This window comes from Mchenga conophoros, linkage group LG3, assembly GCF_057382185.1.
Source record: "Mchenga conophoros isolate Kocher_MC1m ecotype Shallow Benthic linkage group LG3, M_conophoros_male_GT1.1, whole genome shotgun sequence".
Lineage (NCBI taxonomy): Eukaryota > Metazoa > Chordata > Actinopteri > Cichliformes > Cichlidae > Mchenga > Mchenga conophoros.
Window position 1 is genome coordinate 53,276,124 of NC_140528.1, and position 20,441 is coordinate 53,296,564.

Below are 20,441 nucleotides of genomic sequence, written 5' to 3' on the forward strand. Positions count from 1 at the left end.
CATAACCCAGCAAATTTCTTACTGCTACACCTACACCCAAACATGCAAAAATACATCTTGAGAAAACACAAGAGAGGAAAATATCACTTTTGGGAAATTTATTTTGCAGCCACATTCGCAAAATGACAGCAAATGGATCCATTTTTCCAACTAACACAATATGCAAGGCACACAGCAACTACACAATTCAATCAAAATATCGGCTATAAAAGCTGTGGAACATTCCTGCAAAGCAAGAACCATGTTCATGAAACAAGCATTTGTTAGACCCTCCACCAGAAAAAGTTAAATAACCTGTTAAGACTTTAAAACAAAAAAAACCCCACATATTGTGCCAAAAATGATCATAATCACCGTGCAACGCAACACGCACCCTGCTGTCACCACAATCATGGCCCTGGTAAGAAAACATCAGCAAAACCACGTGGTGAAACACACCTACACATGTGGTCTAAAAACACTGCAGTAGCAGCATGTTGTTTTTTTCTTTTCTTATGTAAATAAAGAACATTCCTACAAAGAAAGAACATCTTCATGAATTGGCTTCATGCATTCGACCAGTAAAAGGTTCCAGTACACATTGTGGAACAAAATTAACAAAGTAAAACTAACAGTCCACAGAGAGTCAAGATTTAGGCTTAGCGCCACTCGTGGTCGGCGAGATCCTGAATCAGGGTGAGGACTCGAGGGTTCACACTGAGACGACGCTTTGAGTTTTTGTTCTCTACTTTGGTTCCTTTTTCTGGGTTTATGGAGAAGAAACACCTGTAGAATAAAAATCATATAAAAGTTTATTAAGCATTTTTATAATTGATCAGTTAAAATACACGTACAAAGTAAGTAAAAATTAAGTATATACATATATACACACAGTCATGGCCATGACCACGTTCAAGACAAAGTATAACCAAAATGCTGTGGGGAAGTGAACAATGCATGGTCAAAAATATTGGCACCCTTCTGCAGTGATATGTCACACTTTAGCATTGTTAAAATCCAAAGCAAAGGTTATAGGTAGTCAGACGTCAGTTGACGCTTGGTCTAGCCCTGAGTCTCGGCCAGGCTTGGACCCGGATTCAGACTGTTAATGTATTTAAAAAAAAAAAAAACAAACAAAAAAAAAACAACAACAACAACAAAAAACAGAAAAAACAACTGAAACCGGCTCCAAAGCCGACCGAGACTCAGAGCCAGACCTGGACTCGAACCACATCAAAGCCAGACTCCAGATCCCAGAGTCTCAGTTATGAGAAATAACAAAGCCATATTTGTTCGCCTCTGAAGAAACTCTAAAGTGGAAGCCAGCCCACATGGATAATGGATGTTGAAATTGTAGTAGCTCCCGAACATGAGGCACAGTGCAGAAATGAAGGAGGATATGTTTGTGCTGACGAGGTTCCGATCAATACTCAGCGTGTATCTTCTTGAGGAATAGCAGGACTGTCCTGTCAACAAATTATTTAACAGGTTATATCAATAAACACGGCAGTCACATGACATTCTATAAAAAGTGCACTTAAAAAGAGAGAGAGAGAGCTATGAAACAAACTTACCACACACGATAATAGTGGGTGTCAGAGACACTTGCTCCAGTTGTACCTCATCTGCCAGACATGTATCTTCAACACAGAGAAGCATGGACTCCTCCTTCTCTTCAAAGTAGCTGAGCAGAAGCAGGACCATCTCTTTCACATCATCTGAGCAGCCACTCTGCGGTCCCCGCATCCTCTGAAGCCTTGCATAAGTCTGAAGCAACACCTTGCTTTTGCTGACAGCAACTGTGGTCAAGTAGTCCAGTAGCCTTTTCCCCTTCAAATCCAAATTACGTGTGAATGTCTCTTTGAGGTCAATCCCAGTAAGTTCCTTGAAGTGGACAGACATGCCAAGTTCATCAAACCAAAACGGCCACTCCTCCCTAAGGCATTTGATACTTTTCCCCTGATTGACATGCAGACGTTGTGTGTAGTAAGTGGACTTCATTAGACTTTTTACCTCTTCTGGATTGGCATCAGCTTGCTGGAACATCACCTTGAGTTTTTCCATCTTTTGCTGTTGGCTCTCTGGAGTTTCTTCAAGAGGCAGAAATTCTACATTCCATTTAATGCACCTGTATGTATCCTGCATGGCTGCTCTTTCTTCTAAAGGGATCTCGTCTGTGTGGTCTGAGTCAGTCTGATGTTTTCTTTTTCTTATTTTGGGTGTTGAAGTGCGCCTTACATTTTCAATTCTGTTCTGCAACTGTTTGACAAGTGAAAGGTAGCCTGCGCCAACAATCTCACCCTCTATTAAATCTTGCAGAGAATTGGGATATTTTGCCACCATTTTTCTTGCAACGTCAATTGAATGTTTTCTACCTACATGTGGGCATTTTTCCATCATCTCAGTCACAACAATCCGGACCATTTGCCTCCTCAGTTTTGGGCGAGGCCTTTTCCCCCTCTCAAGAAAATGCATCACTTCTGCAGGAAGTTTACTCCATGGAATTTCAAAGTTGTCATCCCATTGTGTGTCACATCCTGGGCTGCTGGTGGAGGTCGACGATAGACTTTGGGGTGAAAGTGAGAGCAATGACAGCGACTGGGTTGATGAGGCTTCCACAGATGATAGCGAGCTGTTCTCTGGAGTTTGGTCTTTCAATTACAAAACAAATACAATTATGATTCACACTGTATGTCTGTTCATGACCATCTCTGCTTTTGAGTTTGAATAGTTGTTTTTACTTACATTTCTGTTTCCAAGCAGAAAGAAGCTTTCTTGCTTGTACAGGTCTTAATGCTGTCATCAAATCTGCCTCCGTTACGAAGCGTAGATCATCACTTGTCTCAACTCCAATGGACTGCAAGTGCTCCTCCAGGATGATTTTGTTCACAGCTTGAAGTTCTGGTAGGACCTCCGTGATGGCGACATCTAGGAAGGTTCGCTCTGAGTCACTCATACTTGCACTGAAGAAGAAATGCCACATCCAAACAAAATAGAAAATCACATACAGCTCATACACTTGATGGAGCAGGGTATGGATCAGGTGACACTTATATTAATGTTAAACTATTTACAGTGAGAAGTGAGCTATTAGTTGGACATTATTTTGCCACAATACTATGCTTTAGTGGAATGATTCGGTATCCTTCAAGAATGTATGATACCAAAGGATAGAAATCAGGCAGGTCATTAATGTTGATACACTGTAACCCAAGACTGTCCTTTGTCACAGAATACAGATGGTATTCTGAGAGGAAGATGCCTTTGTGGATATCCATTAGAACATACACAGATGTGTCATTTTGAATCAAGATGAGTAGAAGTTCACCAAACTCCGTACACTCGTCATTTCTGTACACAAGAAACTGTCCCTTTTTATATGCAGTGCCCTTGTACTGAATGTCTGTGGTAACTGTGGTATTGCTTTCTGAAAAAGCTAACTCCCTGACCGCATGCTGAATAGTGTCACTGTAGAGGTTGGGATAAAACACACAGCTCTCCTTCACTTGCAGCAGTTCACGGCATTCTTGCCCTGCTAAAAGATAAGCCTGATACATCTGATGACGTGTTGACAAAGTTTGACAAATATTTTTGAAGCTTTTCAAGTGTCTGGCACATCTTTTGAAGTAACTGTGTTTACATTCAAACCTAAGCGTCCATAACCTCATCAATGGACCAAATTTCAACAACAGTGCTGAATAATGGCGCAAATAGTGGTGCTTGGGTTTTAGTTTAATTCCAGGAAACAACATCTCTCTCATCTCCAAATATTCTTGGATCAAAATGTCAGCGAATGCTATCTGGGACAAGGAAATGCTCTGAGCACAAATAAGATCCACAATGTCTTTCAACTGGAGAGCTAACTGCCATACTTCATCCTCATGGTTTTGTACTTTGTCACCAATCAAAACTGGCAGCAATCTCAAAAGGTTCCAGTTTTGAACGGCTTGCCCTGATAATTTGGATCCGTCAGGTTTGACAGTACATGGCTTTGTAAGTGCTTCGGATCCTTTATATTTAAACTGTTTAATGCGTCTGTTTAAAAGGGAGTATGTGAACCATTTTTTCTTTTTTATAATGTTCTTCAGGTACAGTGCTAGATCATATGACACAACTCCTTCAAAGAGGTCATGACCTAGACAAGGTGGGAGACCAGGCTGGGATACATGAAAAGACTGAAGGGTATTGAAGATGGAGTTTACCTTTATTCCTCTGACGTCTTGGATAGTTTCAGACTGGAGATCAGCAACAGCCCCGTCATATGTCTCTGGAGTGCGTGGAGGACCACAGGCATTCGGATCAGCATAAAACTCCCTTCGTGTTACTTCACAGTACCTGCAAAAATATTGAGAGCAGCTGAAGTTTTCTGTAAACCCTCCTATGCAATGAGAACCCAAGTTGTCCCCAGCAATACAGTAAAGACCCCCTTTTACTGTTTCTCCATCTACATCTATTCCATCTGTCTCCAAGGATTTCAGATCTGCCAACAACTCTGAGAAAACTTTGGCTATTCCAAAACGCTTGAAGTCATTCTCAACACACAACAAGACTAAAAACATGTTATCTGTATTTGAACGCAAATGAATGGGTAAATTTGCTAATGACAGAGAATGCAAGAAGTTTGTGTGCCTTTTTAGCAGAACCCAGGGGATTCACTACCTCAAATGAATCTTGGTACAAAATCAGTTTGAGGCTTTCAGGGTTTTCATTAAAGAACTGGTGACATTTGAAAATTTTGCCATCATATAAATCCTTAAAAATTTCTACATCAGGACCCCCAAACTGTTGTGACTGTGTATTAATCCATAACTGTGACTCTAAAAAGCTCTTCAGGGTTTCTCCAACTGGTATGTAGTAAGCACATTTTTCTGTCATGTTTTCATCCATTCCCAATGGCACTTTCTTGGGTTCTGTGCATTTAAACATTTTTTTGAATGTTTGATTTCTGGTGTGTGTTGTTCCTAGTTGTCCCTGATGGCAAGCAGAGAACAAATCTGACTCTTAAATGCAGTCACAGATTTTAGTGACTGCTTCATCTGATAGGTTCATTTCATTTTTTAGTAAACAACTTACCTTATTAATTGTGTAGGCTTGACCCAATTCGTGCACATTCTGCATTTTCTCAGCAATACTCTGTATAGTAGAGGCAGGAATTAGCAGCTGTCCTTGCAGTTTAAGGTAAAAGAGACACATGTTTCTGAGATAAGAATGACTATCCTTCTCTGGCATATCACTGGCTGAACTAGCAGATGGCATGGCTTCATGTGTGTTTTCTGAATATTCTGTACTGTCATTTGGGGGCTGAGGATGAGATTCCTTGTACATGTCATCAATACCATCTGGGGAACAAGCTTTATGCTTCCTACACATGTGAGAAGTAAATGATGACTTTTTTGTAAACATATGCTTACAACCACTTACTGGACATGACACAGACCTGCCCTCTGCAATATGATCGTTTAATAAATCCATTGGCTGTCCCTGACGCTGTTTCAGGACAAGAACCCGGTAACTGTACCACAACAAATCTTCCAGGAGTAACAGAGCCGCAGACAGACAATAACAACATAGAGGAGGATTTGACGCTCTCAAGACAACTTGAAGAAATAACAGTAAAAAGTGGAGAAGAACCGGGAGACCAATCCTTCTCACAAACCTCTGATGTGGAAAGTGAGAGCGATGACGAGCGAAGGGAAAGCGAGGAAGAAAATTAATCAGAAAGCTACCTAAGTGCAAGTGATAGTGAAGAATCACCCATTTCGACTCCTGTGGAGATTTCTCCTACAGCTGATCCTGCAAGACGAGATGATGTGGATCCACAAACAGGGATTTTTCTTAACAAACAGCATCCTGCAATGGAGGAGTTGGTCAATGAAACAACAAAAGGGGGAAGGAAAAGAAGTGTCTCGATGGCGTCTTATAGCAGAGATAAGAGAAAAGACAATCGATCCAGCCCTTCGCAAGGTAATGTTGAATCTACAATGTTCCCTCCCTCTACCGAATAACCTCCTATTACATAAATATGAGTACTCTTAAAATAATAACATGGAATGTTAGAGGGTTACAATCAGAAAGATACAGAAAAAGGAAAGTTGAAAATTTATTAAAGCTAAATTATGAAATTCTCTGCCTACAAGAGATGAGACTGAAAAGTGACAATGATATATCTGCACTAACTCAAATGTGGTGTCCGGGGCACTCAATAATTTCAATCGGGGAGGATAGTGCAGATGGAGTTGGTATCTTTTTTAAAGACTCAAATGTGAACATAATAAAACGAAGAGACATTATTCCTGGAAGACTTCTTGTTCTGACTGTTGTCAAATTTGTACATGTTTGATTTGTTTGGTTAGTGCACTGGCCCTTTAAGAGAAAGGCATGGTCCGTGTGCAGACGGGGGAAGTGTGAGAAAGAATCAGACAATCGACTGAATGTGATCTATGCTGTGAAAGGCTGATAAAAAGGCATTCCCTGTGAGTATGCATTATTGTTTGGCACTTTTATGTTGATTAATAGCAGTTAATTAGATGCTGTTTTACGCGTGCTAATTTATGGTTCGTAGACAGTTGTTTGGTGTTAGCATTAGCACTTGGTCACGCAGCTCCTCAAGTAATTATTTAATTTGTCACTCATATATACTGTATTTTGTTGTTACAGTTTCACACCTGCCATATAAAGCAAAGTCTAAACCCACTCTGGCGTCAGTGACTTGTGTGGAGGTGTTTAACTCCTGGATAGTAGAAAGTGGTTCTACGAGGCCAGTACAGTGAAAAGGGACACCCTACTACAACGATGAAGACTGCATTGTTACACGCTGTATCCAGACCAGCACGACAGACGCAGTGACACCAAGTCAGCATAAATGTGCATTCAATCAGCTTAAAGATGGAGAAAGAAGGATATGAAGTAAGATCCACGACGTCAAAGAAATCTAGCCGCTCTTCCACTGCAAGTGTAATGTTAGCCGCCGCTACTGCCCGCACTAAAGCTGAAGCTGCCCAAAAAAGAGCTGAGTTTGCAAAGAAGGAAGTTGAGTTTAAAGTAGAAAGAGCAAAATTAGATGCAAAGCTTGATGTTCTAGCAAAAGAAAGTGAAGCTGAGGCCGCAGCCGCTGAAGCAGCTGTCTTGGAGTCTGCTGTTGCAAGTTTTGACATGAGTGATGAGCACCTGAGCTTACCAAAGGAGACACAGAGTTCTCATGAGCGAACTACAGACTATGTCAATATGCATCAGGCACGCAGTGATTCAGTCAAATCAAAGGACGTCAAAATAGGAAAAGGCGAGTATGCAAATCGACCTAAGCCACTGGACATGTCACCGGATGAACTGCCCTCAGCACCAAAGGACTATGGCTCCCTCAGACCCCCTGATCAAAGAGATTACTCACCTGAAAGGCAAGGACAACAGTTACACTCTGTTAACTATCAGCAGCACCTCAGCCATGTCTCACCAGGGTTTACACCACCCTCTGCTGGACGTTTTCGGTATTACCCTCCAGATCCAAATTCCTCTAGGGACTCTAATGAGCTTGCCAAATATTTAATGAGAAGTCAGTTGTTAACCTCTGAACTCACCAAGTTTGATGACAAGCCGGAGAACTATTTATCTTGGAAGTCATCTTTCATCAACGCCATTGACACTCTAGAGCTTAGGGCGTCTGAACAAATAGACCTCCTTGTAAAATCACTTGGCGCAGAATCTACCAAGCATGCACATCGCATCAAAGCTGTAAACATAACAAACCCAGCTGTGGCATTAGAGCTAATCTGGGAGAGACTAGAAGAAATCTATGGGTCGCCAGAAGCCATTGAAAGTGCTCTTTTCACCAAGCTTGATCAATTTCCTAAAATAGGGCCCAGAGACAATCAAAAACTAAGAGAGCTGAGTGATCTGTTGCAGGAGATAAATGCAGCGAAACAAGAAGGGTACTTGCATGGACTCTCCTATCTCGATACAGCGCGAGGTGTCGCTCCCATTGTGGATAAGCTGCCGTATGGGATACAAGACAAGTGGATGATGGAAGGCTCACACTACAAACAGCGGCACAGGGTAACCTTCCCTCCATTCACGTTCTTCTTACAGTTCATACAGACACAAGCAAAGGCACGCAACGACCCAAGCTTCAATCTGCTGTCAACCTGCAACTCCGGAGTTAAAAGGGACAAGCTTGGAGATGGTTAAAGCAACAACCGCAGGTCAGTTTCAGTGCATAAAACCAACGTTATAGCCATATCTGAGGAAGGACCGGACAAATGTTGTCCTGTGCACAACAAACCTCACGCCTTACAACAGTGCAGAAGTTTCAGAGAAAAGCCAATTCAGGAACGAAAGGCAATATTAAAGCAACACAACATCTGTTTCAAGTGCTGCGCTTCTAACAAACACGTAGCTCGCGACTGTCAAGCAGAAATCAAATGCTCTGAATGTAACAGTGATAAGCACCCAACAGCTCTGCATTCAGATGTTCCCCACCTTCCCAAAGCTCTTCAGCCTGCAACAAGTCACGGCGGGGAAAAACGAGAATTAAAAGAGACTGCAGTTGTTTCAAGTTGCACTGAGGTATGTGGGGAAGGATTTTCTGGGAAATCTTGCTCAAAAATATGCCTAGTTAACGTTTACCCTGCCAACGATCCTAGTAAACGCCAGAGAATGTACGTCATGCTAGATGACCAGAGTAACGTTTCACTAGCACGCTCTGAGTTTTTTGACATGTTCGAGGTTAATGGTAAGGCAGAGCCATACACCCTCCAGACATGCAGTGGCGTAGGTCTCACTTCTGGCAGAAGAGCCTCTGGGTATATGATAGAGGCAATCGATAGCTCCCTCGCTATTCAGCTGCCCATGTTAATTGAATGCAACATGATTCCTAACAAAAGAGAGGAAATTCCCACTCCCTCCGCGGCTTATGCACACAGTCACCTCAAAGGCATAGCACACAAAATACCACCCTTAGACAGTGGTGCAGACATTTTGCTGTTGCTTGGAAGAGACATTTTGAGAGTTCACAAAGTGCGCAGTCAGATCAATGGTCCGCACAATGCACCATACGCACAGAGACTGGACTTAGGCTGGGTGATAATAGGAGATGTGTGCTTAGGCAATACTCATAAGCCTTCCCAGGTCTCTACCTTTAAGACTCACGTTCTATCGGATGGAAGGCCAACTCATTTTTCCCCGTGCGAAAGCCACTTTACTGTCAAGCCAGACACCAGTCTCTTAAATCGACACTTAGTACTTGGTGGTTCAAACATAAAGGACAGAACACAAAACAGAACTATAGGAAACAATGTTTTCTGCCAGACCAAGAACGACAATAAGCTTGCACCCTCCATGGAAGATCTGCACTTCCTGAATATCATGGACAATGAGTGTTTCCAGGATGAGTCACAAAGCTGGGTGGCTCCACTGCCATTTCGCCAGCCCAGAGCATTGCTGCCTAACAATCGCCGCTACGCACTCAGTCGCCTCAAGTCACTTGAACGAACTCTAGACAAAAACCCAAAAATGAAAGTTCACCTGATAGACTTTATGCAGAAAATGTTGGACAATGGGCACGCGGAGCTCGCACCCCCAGTACAAGAGAACAAAGAGCGTTGGTACCTGCCCTATTTCGGAGTGTACCATCCTCAAAAGCCGTCACAAATCCGAGTGGTATTTGACTCCAGCGCGCAGTTTGAAGGTATGTCGCTCAACACAGTGCTGTTATCAGGACCTAATCTGAACAACAGTCTATTAGGTGTGCTAGTGAGGTTCAGAAAACATCCAGTCGCAGTAACCGCAGATATCCAGCAAATGTTCTATTGCTTCCTGGTGCGTGAGGACTGCAGAGATGTACTGAGGTTTGTCTGGCACAAAGACAACGATCCACAGAAAGAGCTCGTGGATTACAGAATGTGCGTGCATGTATTTGGAAACAGCCCCTCGCCGGCTGTGGCCACATATGGTTTGAGGAGGGCCGCGCAAAAGGGAGAAGCCAAATACGGGTCAGATGTCCGCAATTTCATTGAGCGTGATTTTTATGTGGATGATGCTTTAAAGTCTGTCCCCACCGGACAGGATGCTATCGACCTCCTGAAACGGACACAAGACATGCTAGCAGACTCAAACCTTCGCCTCTTAAAAATAGCATCAAATAAGGTTGAAGTGATGGACGCATTCGCACCTCAAGACCGAGCCAAGGATCTCCAAAATCTGGATCTGTTCAAGGATGAACTCCCAGATCAGCGCAGTCTTGGAATAAAGTGGAATATAATGGAGGACTATTTCACTTTTCACATTCCTCATGCTGAAAAGCCATACACACGAAGAGGAGTCCTTTCAACTGTGAACAGTGTGTTTGACCCGCTTGGGTTTTTGGCCCCAGTCACCGTTCGAGGACGTCTGCTTCTAAGAGAGTTGTCGCTACAGACAACAGAGTGGGACTCACCTCTCCCAGAGGATCTGAGAGGCAGATGGATAGAATGGCAACAGTCCCTCCAATGCCTCAGCAAAGTCAACGTTCCACGCACTTACACTAAGATGTCACTGTTACAGGCTAAATGTGTAGAACTTTGTGTCTTTTCAGATGCGTCCATGAAGGCAATATGTGCAGTTTCATACCTCAAGGTCACCACTGGGGATGGCAAGACAGAGGTTGGGTTTGCCCTAGGTAAGGCACGACTCGCTCCACAGCCAGAGCTCACTGTACCTAGGCTCGAACTCTGCGCCGCAGTAATGGCGGTTGAAATGGCAGAGGTCATATGTGAAGAGATTGATCACCCCATAGACAAAACTAGTTTCTATACAGACAGCAAGGTGGTTCTTGGTTATATTCACAACCAATCCAGACGTTTTTATGTCTATGTAAACAATCGTGTGTGTCGTATTAGAGAGTCAACTACTCCAGAGCAATGGCATTTCGTTACGACCGACCAGAATCCTGCTGACCACGGCTCACGATCAGTTCCAGCCGCTGAGTTAGAACACACGACATGGTTCACAGGTCCAGCGTTTCTCCAGTGCCCTTCATACATCCATCTAGAGCAGACTGATTACAAACTGCTGGACCCAGACAACGACGCAGAGGTGCGCCCAGAGGTAAAGACACTTTGCACTAACATAACAAAGGAAGTTTTGGGCTCAGGACGTTGGGAGCGTTTCTCCACATGGCGCTCACTTCGGAAAACCATGTCAAACCTGATTCACATCGCACAATGCTTTTCACAATCAAACGTTGAGCCAAACTGTAAAGGATGGCACATCTGTAAAACGGCCATCACCCCAGAACTGTTAGATCAAGCAGAGACAATGATCATTAAAAAGGTGCAGTTTGAAACATATGCAGACGAGATAAAGCGGATCTCTGAAAAACAGAACCTCCCAAAAAACAGCCCGCTGGTAAAACTAAACCCTGTGATTGGAAGTGACAATCTGCTGAGAATTGGTGGTCGCATTAATCGCGCGGGGCTGGGAGTAAAAGACACCAACCCTATTATCTTGCCAGGCAGTCACTACATCACTACCCTCCTTGTGCGCCACCACCATGAGAAAGTAAGCCATCAAGGCAGGCATTTTACAGAGGGCGCTGTCCGAGAGAGTGGCTTGTGGATTGTAGGAGGAAAAGGATGTATTAGCAGAGTCATAAGTAAATGTGTGACATGCAAGAAACTGAGAGGGAAGTTTGAAGAGCAATTAATGAGTGATTTGCCCGTAGATCGCCTCCAAGTTGAGCCCCCCTTTTCTTACGTAGGCATGGACATGTTTGGCCCATGGGAAGTAACTACAAGGCGTACAAGAGGGGGACAAGCAAACAGGAAGCGGTGGGCAATATTATTCACGTGCCTGTGTACAAGAGCTGTCCACATTGAAGTAGTGGAGGAGATGAGCTCTTCAAGTTTCATTAATGCACTGAGGTGTTTCTTCGCCCTCCGAGGACCCGCAAAACAACTGCGCTCGGACTGCGGCACTAATTTCATTGGTGCTCACAAAGAGATGGCCACAAATGCACCAGAGAAGGACAAAGTGCAACACTTTCTGCAGGACCAGAAGTGTTCCTGGGTTTTCAATCCTCCCCATTCTTCCCACATGGGGGAAGTATGGGAACGGATGATTGGTTTAGCACGGCGAATACTTGATAACATGCTGCTGCAAACTGGTCGTGTTCAACTCACTCATGAGATCTTGATCACATTTCTTGCGGAAGTCACAGCTATACTGAATGCACGACCGTTGTTGCCAGTATCATCAGACCCAGAACATCCTCACATTCTCTCACCGGCGATGCTGCTGACACAAAAGAATGGAGTTGTACCCACCATCTGTGATGATGTAGGACCCAAAGAAATGCTCAGAAGCCATTGGAAGCGGGTTCAGTTCCTTGCAGACACCTTCTGGAGCAGATGGCGCAAGGAATACTTGCACAGCCTCCAAATTCGTCAAAAGTGGCACCACAAGAACATTGACATTAAACAGGGAGATGTTGTTCTCCTCAAGGACAAACAAACAAGAAGAAATGAGTGGCCAATGGGCGTAATTGAAAAGACAGTTGCGAGTGAAGATGGAATCATCAGAAAAGCCGAAGTTAGAGTTGCTTCCAAGGGGAATGTTAAGACTTATTATAGACCCATTTCTGAAATGGTTTTTCTGTTATCTAGTGATGTTTAGATATCTGTTGTGGTATCCCTAAGATACCAGGCGGGGAGTGTTCTGACTGTTGTCAAATTTGTACATGTTTGATTTGTTTGGTTAGTGCACTGGCCCTTTAAGAGAAAGGCATGGTCCGTGTGCAGACGGGGGAAGTGTAAGAAAGAATCAGACAATCGACTGAATGTGATCTATGCTGTGATTTATGCTGTGAAAGGCTGATAAAAAGGCATTCCCTGTGAGTATGCATTATTGTTTGGCACTTTTATGTTGATTAATAGCAGTTAATTAGATGCTGTTTTACGCGTGCTAATTTATGGTTCGTAGACAGTTGTTTGGTGTTAGCATTAGCACTTGGTCACGCAGCTCCTCAAGTAATTATTTAATTTGTCACTCATATATACTGTATTTTGTTGTTACAGTTTCACACCTGCCATATAAAGCAAAGTCTAAACCCACTCTGGCGTCAGTGACTTTTGTGTGGAGGTGTTTAACTCCTGGATAGTAGAAAGTGGTTCTACGAGGCCAGTACACTTCTTTTAGTTGACTGTTTTTATCATGGACAGAAGATGCGGATCATCAATGTTTATACTGCACCTGAAAGGACAAAGAAAATGAGGCTGTTAAAAAAAATGAAGCAGCTCTTGGAAGTGGGTTTTAATTTAATAATGGGTGGCGATTTTAATATTGTAACGGAGGAAAGTGATAGAGTTGCTACAACGCCTTTTAAGATCAATCGTGAAGGTAAATTTTTAGCGCAGGTTTGCGCAGATGCTTCCCTTAGAGATCTCTATAGAATATTACATCCCACAAAGATTCATTTTACTAGATTTGACACAAATGTCAAAACTAGAATAGATAGGATTTATATTTCTTCTTCAATACACGCCCTTAATTATGACACCTATATGACTGATCTATCTGATCATATGATTGTTAAAGCTACAATGCAGTGTGGTCTTGACTATCCTAAAAACTATTGGAAATTAAATACGGCGTGTTTGAGGAATCTGACGCTAATACAAGAACTAAAATGTGAAATTAAAAAAATATTGCAATTAAGAGTTCTGGTAAGTTCTGAGATAGAACTGTGGGATTTGCTTAAAAGATTTCTTCAAATTTAAATGTCGGGAGTTAAATCATGCCAAGAATATGAAATATAATGAAGATGTAAAGGCATATATAAGTCTAAAGTATAAAAAAAAGAAACGAAGAAGAGGAACATCAGATGGATGAGTTGAAAAAAGAAATAGAATTGATAAATACTGAATTATTACTTAATATGCAGATAACAGCAGGGTGTGATGAAAACGGAAACACTGACTTTGCGATTGTCTCTGGTCAGAGGAGACGTGGTAGCATCTTTATCCCCTCGATTAGGGATGGAAGTGGAAAATTAACCGCCAATGAGAGTGAGAAAAGATACGTTGTCAGAGAACAATGCTTTTCCATGTTTTCTGCATTACTTTCAGACAGCAATACTTTACAATCATTGTTAAGTGTTATTGAACCTCTTGAACCTTCTGTTTTTGATTCACTCCTTGGGGTGATAAGAAAAGAAGAGGTTTTAGCTGCTATTGAGCAACTGAATAACAATAAAACTCCAGGTTTAGATGGTGTCCCAGCTGAGTTTTACAAGTTGGGTATAGCGGAAGTAAATGAACTTTTAACCTCAACTTTGAATTCAGGGCTTGAAAAAGGAGTATTATGTGAGTCTTTCTATTTTGGCCTGATGTGTTTATTATATAAAAAAGGTGATAAAAGTGATATAAATAATTATAGACAATTAACAATAATGAATGTTGATTATAAAATATTAGCTAAAATAATAAGATTAGAAGATATATTAGATAAAATTATTGTGAGGGAACAGACATGTGCTATAAAAGGTCGCCAGATGTGGGATAATCTGTGCACCCTAAGAGAGGTAATATACTCCAGAAGAGACTCTGACTTTTTTATTCTTGGCTTAGATCAAAAGAAAGCATTTGATTATCTTTCTCTTTCGTATATATGGGCGGTTATGAAAGCCTATGGGATGCCGGACGGTTTCATCGCCATGGTAAAATTGTTATATGAAAAATTCATCATACAAGTCAAGGTAAATGGAAGTTTGACCGAACAATTCCATGCTTCCTGTGGAGTGAAACAGGGATGCCCGCTAAGCGCTGCTTTGTATGTCTTAGCCATCAATCCCTTATTGAAACTAATTAATAAAGACATTAATATTAAAGGATACTGTTTTAATGATGGACAGCTATGGCTTATGCCGACGATGTTACAGTTATTATTAGGAACCAGGACGAGTTGGATAGGCTATTTTTTCACCTCAAACTATATGAATTGGCATCAGGGGCAAAATTAAACCCAGAAAAAACAGAAGGCGTGTGGTTTGGTTCCTCACTACAAAAGCCGAAAATAAACATACAAGTAAATGACGAAATGAAAGTCTTGGGAATTTGGATCAACAAAGGGGACCCCTGGTTGTTAAACTGGTCTAAAAAGGAATGCGAAATTAAAGAAGAAGTTTTATTAAAAATAAAAATACTAACTATAAAGCGCGAGTAAATATAGTCAAAACCCATATAGTATCTAACCTTCTCTTCCTTGCCACAGTTTTTCCTCCTCCTCACAAATCACTTTTACTTTTAAACAAATTGTGTGTTAAATTAATATGGGGAACAAACCGTGAGGTAACGAAACGAACCTTAATGTATAAAGGCAAAGAGTGTGGATTGGGTGCGCCACATCTCCGTATCACTTTGAGAATTCCTTTTATTAAAAATGTTTTTAGCGCTCTTAATAGGGGAACCCCATGGATTAGAGGTAATGAAGCACAATGGGAAAAATTAAAAGGTAGGGCTAGATCCAATATACCGTATTATAAGCTCCTTTTTGGCGACACTATGGAACAGTGGAAAGACCTTAACATTAACTGGACACAAGTATGCACTAAACAAGTATACAATTTAATTAATAGTAAAAATAATGAAGGACAGATAAAATATAAGGGCGTGGGCGTAGAAGAATACCCGTTAGTAGTTAAAAATATCTATGACAAATTAATCTCTGAAAATATGAGAGACACTGTGTGGTTGATTTCTGTTGGACGCCTCCCCGTTAGAGCGGTGGTTCAGTGGAGCTGTTATGTTACCACCAAAGAATGTCCTATGTCACGATGTGTCGAAGATGAAACCCTTGAACATTTACTATTATCCTGTTATAGAACAGTAGAAATCAGACAACAGATGACTAAAATGGGGTTTGAAATTGATAACAACATACAAGCTATAAAATATGGTCTGTTTAAAGAAAAAAATGTACGAGTGTAAAAGACGCCTCTTTTGGCTTATCATGTGTGTCATTAACACCCACATTTGGAAAACCAGAGCCAAGGTGGTCATTGAGCAAAAAATGATAGATAGCGTTGCTGTGTGCAAAAATATCCTTACAGACCTGAGAAGGAGGAAGACTTTAGAACAAAAAAAAGAATAGTCCTTTACCTTGGGATCTGTTGAAGATATAATCAATGTTAACATGTTTGAGTAATTTAACTTTTGTATTAATGTATCTATTGTAAATTATTCTGAGTATTGCCAAATATTTTGATGCAACTTTTTTATGTGTTGTTGCTTGTTAATTTGTCATGAATGTTGAAAATAAAGGCTTTAAAAAAAAAAGCAAGGGTGGCAAAGGACTAGGCGCCAAGCGTCACCGTAAAGTTCTCCGTGATAACATCCAGGGTATCACCAAACCCGCTATCCGCAGTCTGGCTCGCCGTGGCGGAGTGAAGCGTATCTCCGGTCTGATTTATGAGGAGACCCGCGGTGTGCTCAAGGTGTTCCTGGAGAACGTCATCCGCGACGCCGTCACCTACACTGAGCACGCCAAGAGGAAGACTGTGACCGCCATGGATGTGGTGTACGCTCTGAAGAGTCAGGGCCGCACTCTGTACGGCTTCGGCGGTTAAACTCATTCGCCCTAATCCATCAAACGGCTCTTTTAAGAGCCACACACTTTGAGAGCTTTCTTCTGTTATAGTTTGTGGGTGTTTTTTTTTTCAATGTTTCTTTAGTACCTGCCAGTATTTCCCTACCGACTGATGTAGTGTGTTAGAACTTCACGAACGATTACCGACTGACGTTCCCAACATATTATATTGACTCTGATCGTCTGTGTCTTCTGTCGAGGGACGCTACAATATATTGACTCTTCGTTTTCCTATGAGATTCACCTGTAATGCGTGCTTTTCTTCACAACGTTACAATAACTGACATGACCACAAACTGAACTTCACAGGTTAAAGGCAGTGTTGCCAACTTAGCCGCTATATTTAGCGAGTTATGAGACCCGTTAGCGACTTCTCTAAAAAAAAAAAAAAAAAGAAAAAGAAAAGACGTGAAAGCGCATATCGCTTTTACTCTCAACAAGCAGCGGGTGCTGTAACGCAGTCAGTTCTTTTACTCTTATGTGTTTTGTGGATCACAAAGTAACTCCACCAGTGCCTATTTCGGGTCACTTTTGCCGGTCCAAGCCCAGGTAAAGGAGCAGGGTTGGAATTGTGACATTAAAAAAAACAATTGCTAAAAGAAATTTAATTTGTAGTTCTAAATAAACTCTAAATGCATTTAGGACCATTTTTACTCACTTTCTCTTCCACGATGTTATTTCTCTCTCCAACAACATAGGTTACAATTACATTAGCATGACCAACTATGCAAATTAGGCGATGACGTCATTTAGCGACTTCTAGGACAACCAATAGCGATTTTCCTTACTGAGGAGTTTGCAACACTGGTTACAGGCCTATTCAGTACCACGGTTTGTTAATACTCACTGAACAGTCATAAACCAAACAAAGGATAGATATCACTTATTCATCGGTTTATTTGTAAATGTCTTCCTGCCAGAAATACGCTTGAAGGAGAAGTGCTCATGTTTTGAAGGAAGGAAGGTTCAGGGCTTAAGCAATCAGCATCATGGGCTCATCCGATTAGAATAAGAATCAGCACTCATCTAATTATTCTCAGGGTTTTCCTTTTATTCTCCAAATCAATAAGGCAAAGAAGGAAGGAAAGACACATGGACTGCCAATGCTGAAAGAAAACAGAGATTTAAGTTACTCATTACTAGTGATGTGACGTTCTGTATCGAGGCTTCGAAGCTTGTGTCGAGTAATGGAGGGGGCGTTTCCGCGATGCGCGTATCGAGGCTTGCTTCATTTATGGGAGGAGCTGAAAATGATGACGTCCGAAGCCTCGCTGCCCGGCTGTACCACGTGACTGGTTCATGAAGTGGTTCGAACTTTGCCGCGAGCTATGACAGATATAAACCCCTCAGACTTCATTCAAAATGTGGGTGTTTGATGGAGAGTTGCGGTTAGTGAGAGTTTGGAGACCGTTTGGAGGTTTATGAGAGTGAGGAGAGAAAGTCAGGAGAGAATGGAGCCGGCTAAGAAGAGGAGGATGTCCTCCCCTGTGTGGGAACATTTTGATCTTATTCCTCCCAACAAGGTATGTAAATTTCTACAGAAGATGTATTTTCATAATACTGATGGTGCAATACAATTTATGTTAAGCTGTCTTGACTTTTGTACAAGGTGAAGTGTTTGCTATGTGCCAGGGAGCTGGGATATAACAACACCTCATCCATGCTTAGGCACTACAGAGCTTTGCATGAGAATAAGGGGGACACCGATTGTGGAGCAAGACCAGGTGAGCCATCAAATGCAATGATAATATAGCATGCTGTAATGTTACTAAATGATATAACAATATTATACAACTGTTATAAGTTACGTGTGTGATATTTATATTTGTGCTTTGTTTTTGTTGTCTTTCCTCAGGAGAACAATCTCAAATAGATGAAGACCTGGTTAACATGGTGATTGAGGACTCCCAGCCATTTAGCATTGTGGAGGACAAAGGATTCAAAAGATTTGTTAAATCATTAAATCCTAGCTATGTTCTCCCCACTAAAAAGGCCATAAAAGCAGTGGAAATGCAGTTTTTACAGAATAAGATGTGAACAGGCAGGAGCCTCAGTGTGTAGCTGTCCATACCTCAACGTTACAAAAGCACAACTACTGTCCACACCCCAACCACACCTCACCTCACAGTAAATGATCATTTCCATTTCAAGCATTTCCAAATAATCATTTTCCATACTGCCACTATAAATATACACAGTATACTGCCATCACTACAATATACATGTTTTACACACTCCTTTTGTTGTTGACATTTACAGGCTGTGTGCAAAATGCCACACTCTTCAAATTCATGCCAACTAATATTTTTACGTCCAGTAGGTGTCCTGCTAGAGCAAATGAAGCTTCAAGAAGCTTTGCGCTGGGATGAACCAATTGGATGAAAAGCTTCAGTGCTTCATGAAGCTTCATCTGCCCATCACTACTCATTACCTTAAACAATACATAAAATAAAAACCCAAACAGAACCTCACCTCAGCTGCCGCCCCGTGTGGGAGTGAAGAAAGAGTGAGCCAAAAGTGAATGCAGTCCTTATATAATGTGTGACAGGTGAGTGCAATTGAAGAGAAGCACCACACCCAATCAAAGGTGAGAGAACTAAACAAGGTGCATCTGATGACGTGAGTGGGTGTGCTGGGATGTGCTAAAAGGTGGGTCTCTACAACAGCTCATTTCGTTTTTTTTTTTTTGGTTTGTTTTTTTTAAGGTAACTAACCCACCTTTGATCTAGTAAAAGTACAAACTTTTTGGAGATTTGCTTTCCTGGATGACTGAGAATGCATCAAGACGTAAACAGCTTCCTGAAAGGCACATTGGCCATAGTGAATGAGGCAATTCTGAAAATAAAGTCAGTGAATTCCACGTTGATCCCAACTGTAATTTCTAGAAACAGCATGAATATTCAAGTGTGAGCATAAGACTTATATTATAAAAACAATACTATCAATAAGAATAAAGGAGCGAGCTCTTGGTGTGAGTGAGGTGGCTCTGAAAAGAGCCGTTGCTGGTAGGAGAGCGTGCAGCTTAAGCTCTCTCTCCGCGGATGCGGCGAGCCAGCTGGATGTCTTTGGGCATTATGGTGACCCTTTTGGCGTGGATGGCGCACAGGTTGGTGTCCTCGAAGAGTCCGACCAGATAAGCCTCGCTGGCCTCCTGCAGAGCCATGACAGCAGAGCTCTGGAAGCGCAGGTCGGTCTTGAAATCCTGAGCGATCTCGCGCACCAGGCGCTGGAAGGGCAGCTTGCGGATCAGCAGCTCTGTGGATTTCTGGTAACGGCGGATCTTGCGCAGAGCCACGGTACCGGGCCTATAACGGTGAGGCTTCTTGACGCCCCCGGTGGCCGGGGCGCTCTTACGGGCGGCCTTGGTGGCCAGCTGCTTCCTGGGGGCTTTGCCGCCAGTAGACTTGCGAGCAGTCTGCTTGGTTCTTGCCATTCTTTCTCACTTTCCTTTTACTCTGATAAGAGCAGAAAATGTAGCGAACAGAGGAGACTCGCTGCTCTTATAGTGTGAGACTGGCTGTGACGCGGTGCTGCTCCGGCTCGTGATTGGTGACGGGCTCCACGTGGAGCATCGCCCCGCCTCGGTGTGTGCTGCTCATTGGAGAAAAGTGCATTTTCTCTTAGTCTCGATACTACGAAGAAAAGAACCTGTCAAAATGAGTGGGCGTGGCAAAACCGGAGTAATTGGTTATTAGTTATGTAATCATGCCCCCGTATGCCCCATTATCGTTTGCTTCAAACTTCAGCAATTTATGGGTGAGACTCAAGTACATCGGAGATGGGGACCCCCCGACCCGTGATTATGTTGCTGAAGAGCTGATATTGCAAACATCATGGCTGAATGTGCAGGA

The 20,441-nt window shown here is 42.2% G+C and overlaps 4 protein-coding genes across 4 annotated transcripts; 1 reads left to right on the forward strand and 3 right to left on the reverse strand.

Moving 5' to 3' along the window:
• Window positions 1–481: 481 nt before the first annotated feature.
• LOC146579478 (uncharacterized) lies at window positions 482–2,052 on the reverse strand. Its single transcript, XM_085269385.1, has 3 exons — window positions 1,554–2,052; window positions 1,277–1,445; window positions 482–765 (listed from the first exon to the last, which is right to left on the reverse strand). Exons 1-3 carry the CDS (start codon window positions 2,041–2,043, stop codon window positions 639–641), a joined length of 786 nt encoding a protein of 261 aa, XP_085125511.1. The 5' UTR covers window positions 2,044–2,052; the 3' UTR covers window positions 482–638.
• Window positions 2,053–2,115: 63 nt separating this feature from the next.
• LOC146579479 (uncharacterized) lies at window positions 2,116–2,935 on the reverse strand (the record flags this gene model as incomplete). Its single annotated transcript, XM_085267961.1, has 2 exons — window positions 2,725–2,935; window positions 2,116–2,630 (listed from the first exon to the last, which is right to left on the reverse strand). Coding segments are annotated over exons 1-2 (726 nt in total), but the record flags the coding sequence as incomplete, so codon positions are not given.
• A 13,311-nt stretch (window positions 2,936–16,246) lies between these two features.
• On the forward strand, window positions 16,247–16,737 carry LOC146579480 (histone H4-like). The gene has a single exon (XM_085267962.1). It carries the CDS (start codon window positions 16,247–16,249, stop codon window positions 16,568–16,570), a length of 324 nt encoding a protein of 107 aa, XP_085124088.1. The 3' UTR covers window positions 16,571–16,737.
• Window positions 16,738–19,612: 2,875 nt separating this feature from the next.
• On the reverse strand, window positions 19,613–20,023 carry LOC146579481 (histone H3-like). Its single transcript, XM_085269374.1, has one exon. It carries the CDS (start codon window positions 20,021–20,023, stop codon window positions 19,613–19,615), a length of 411 nt encoding a protein of 136 aa, XP_085125500.1.
• Window positions 20,024–20,441: the final 418 nt, after the last annotated feature.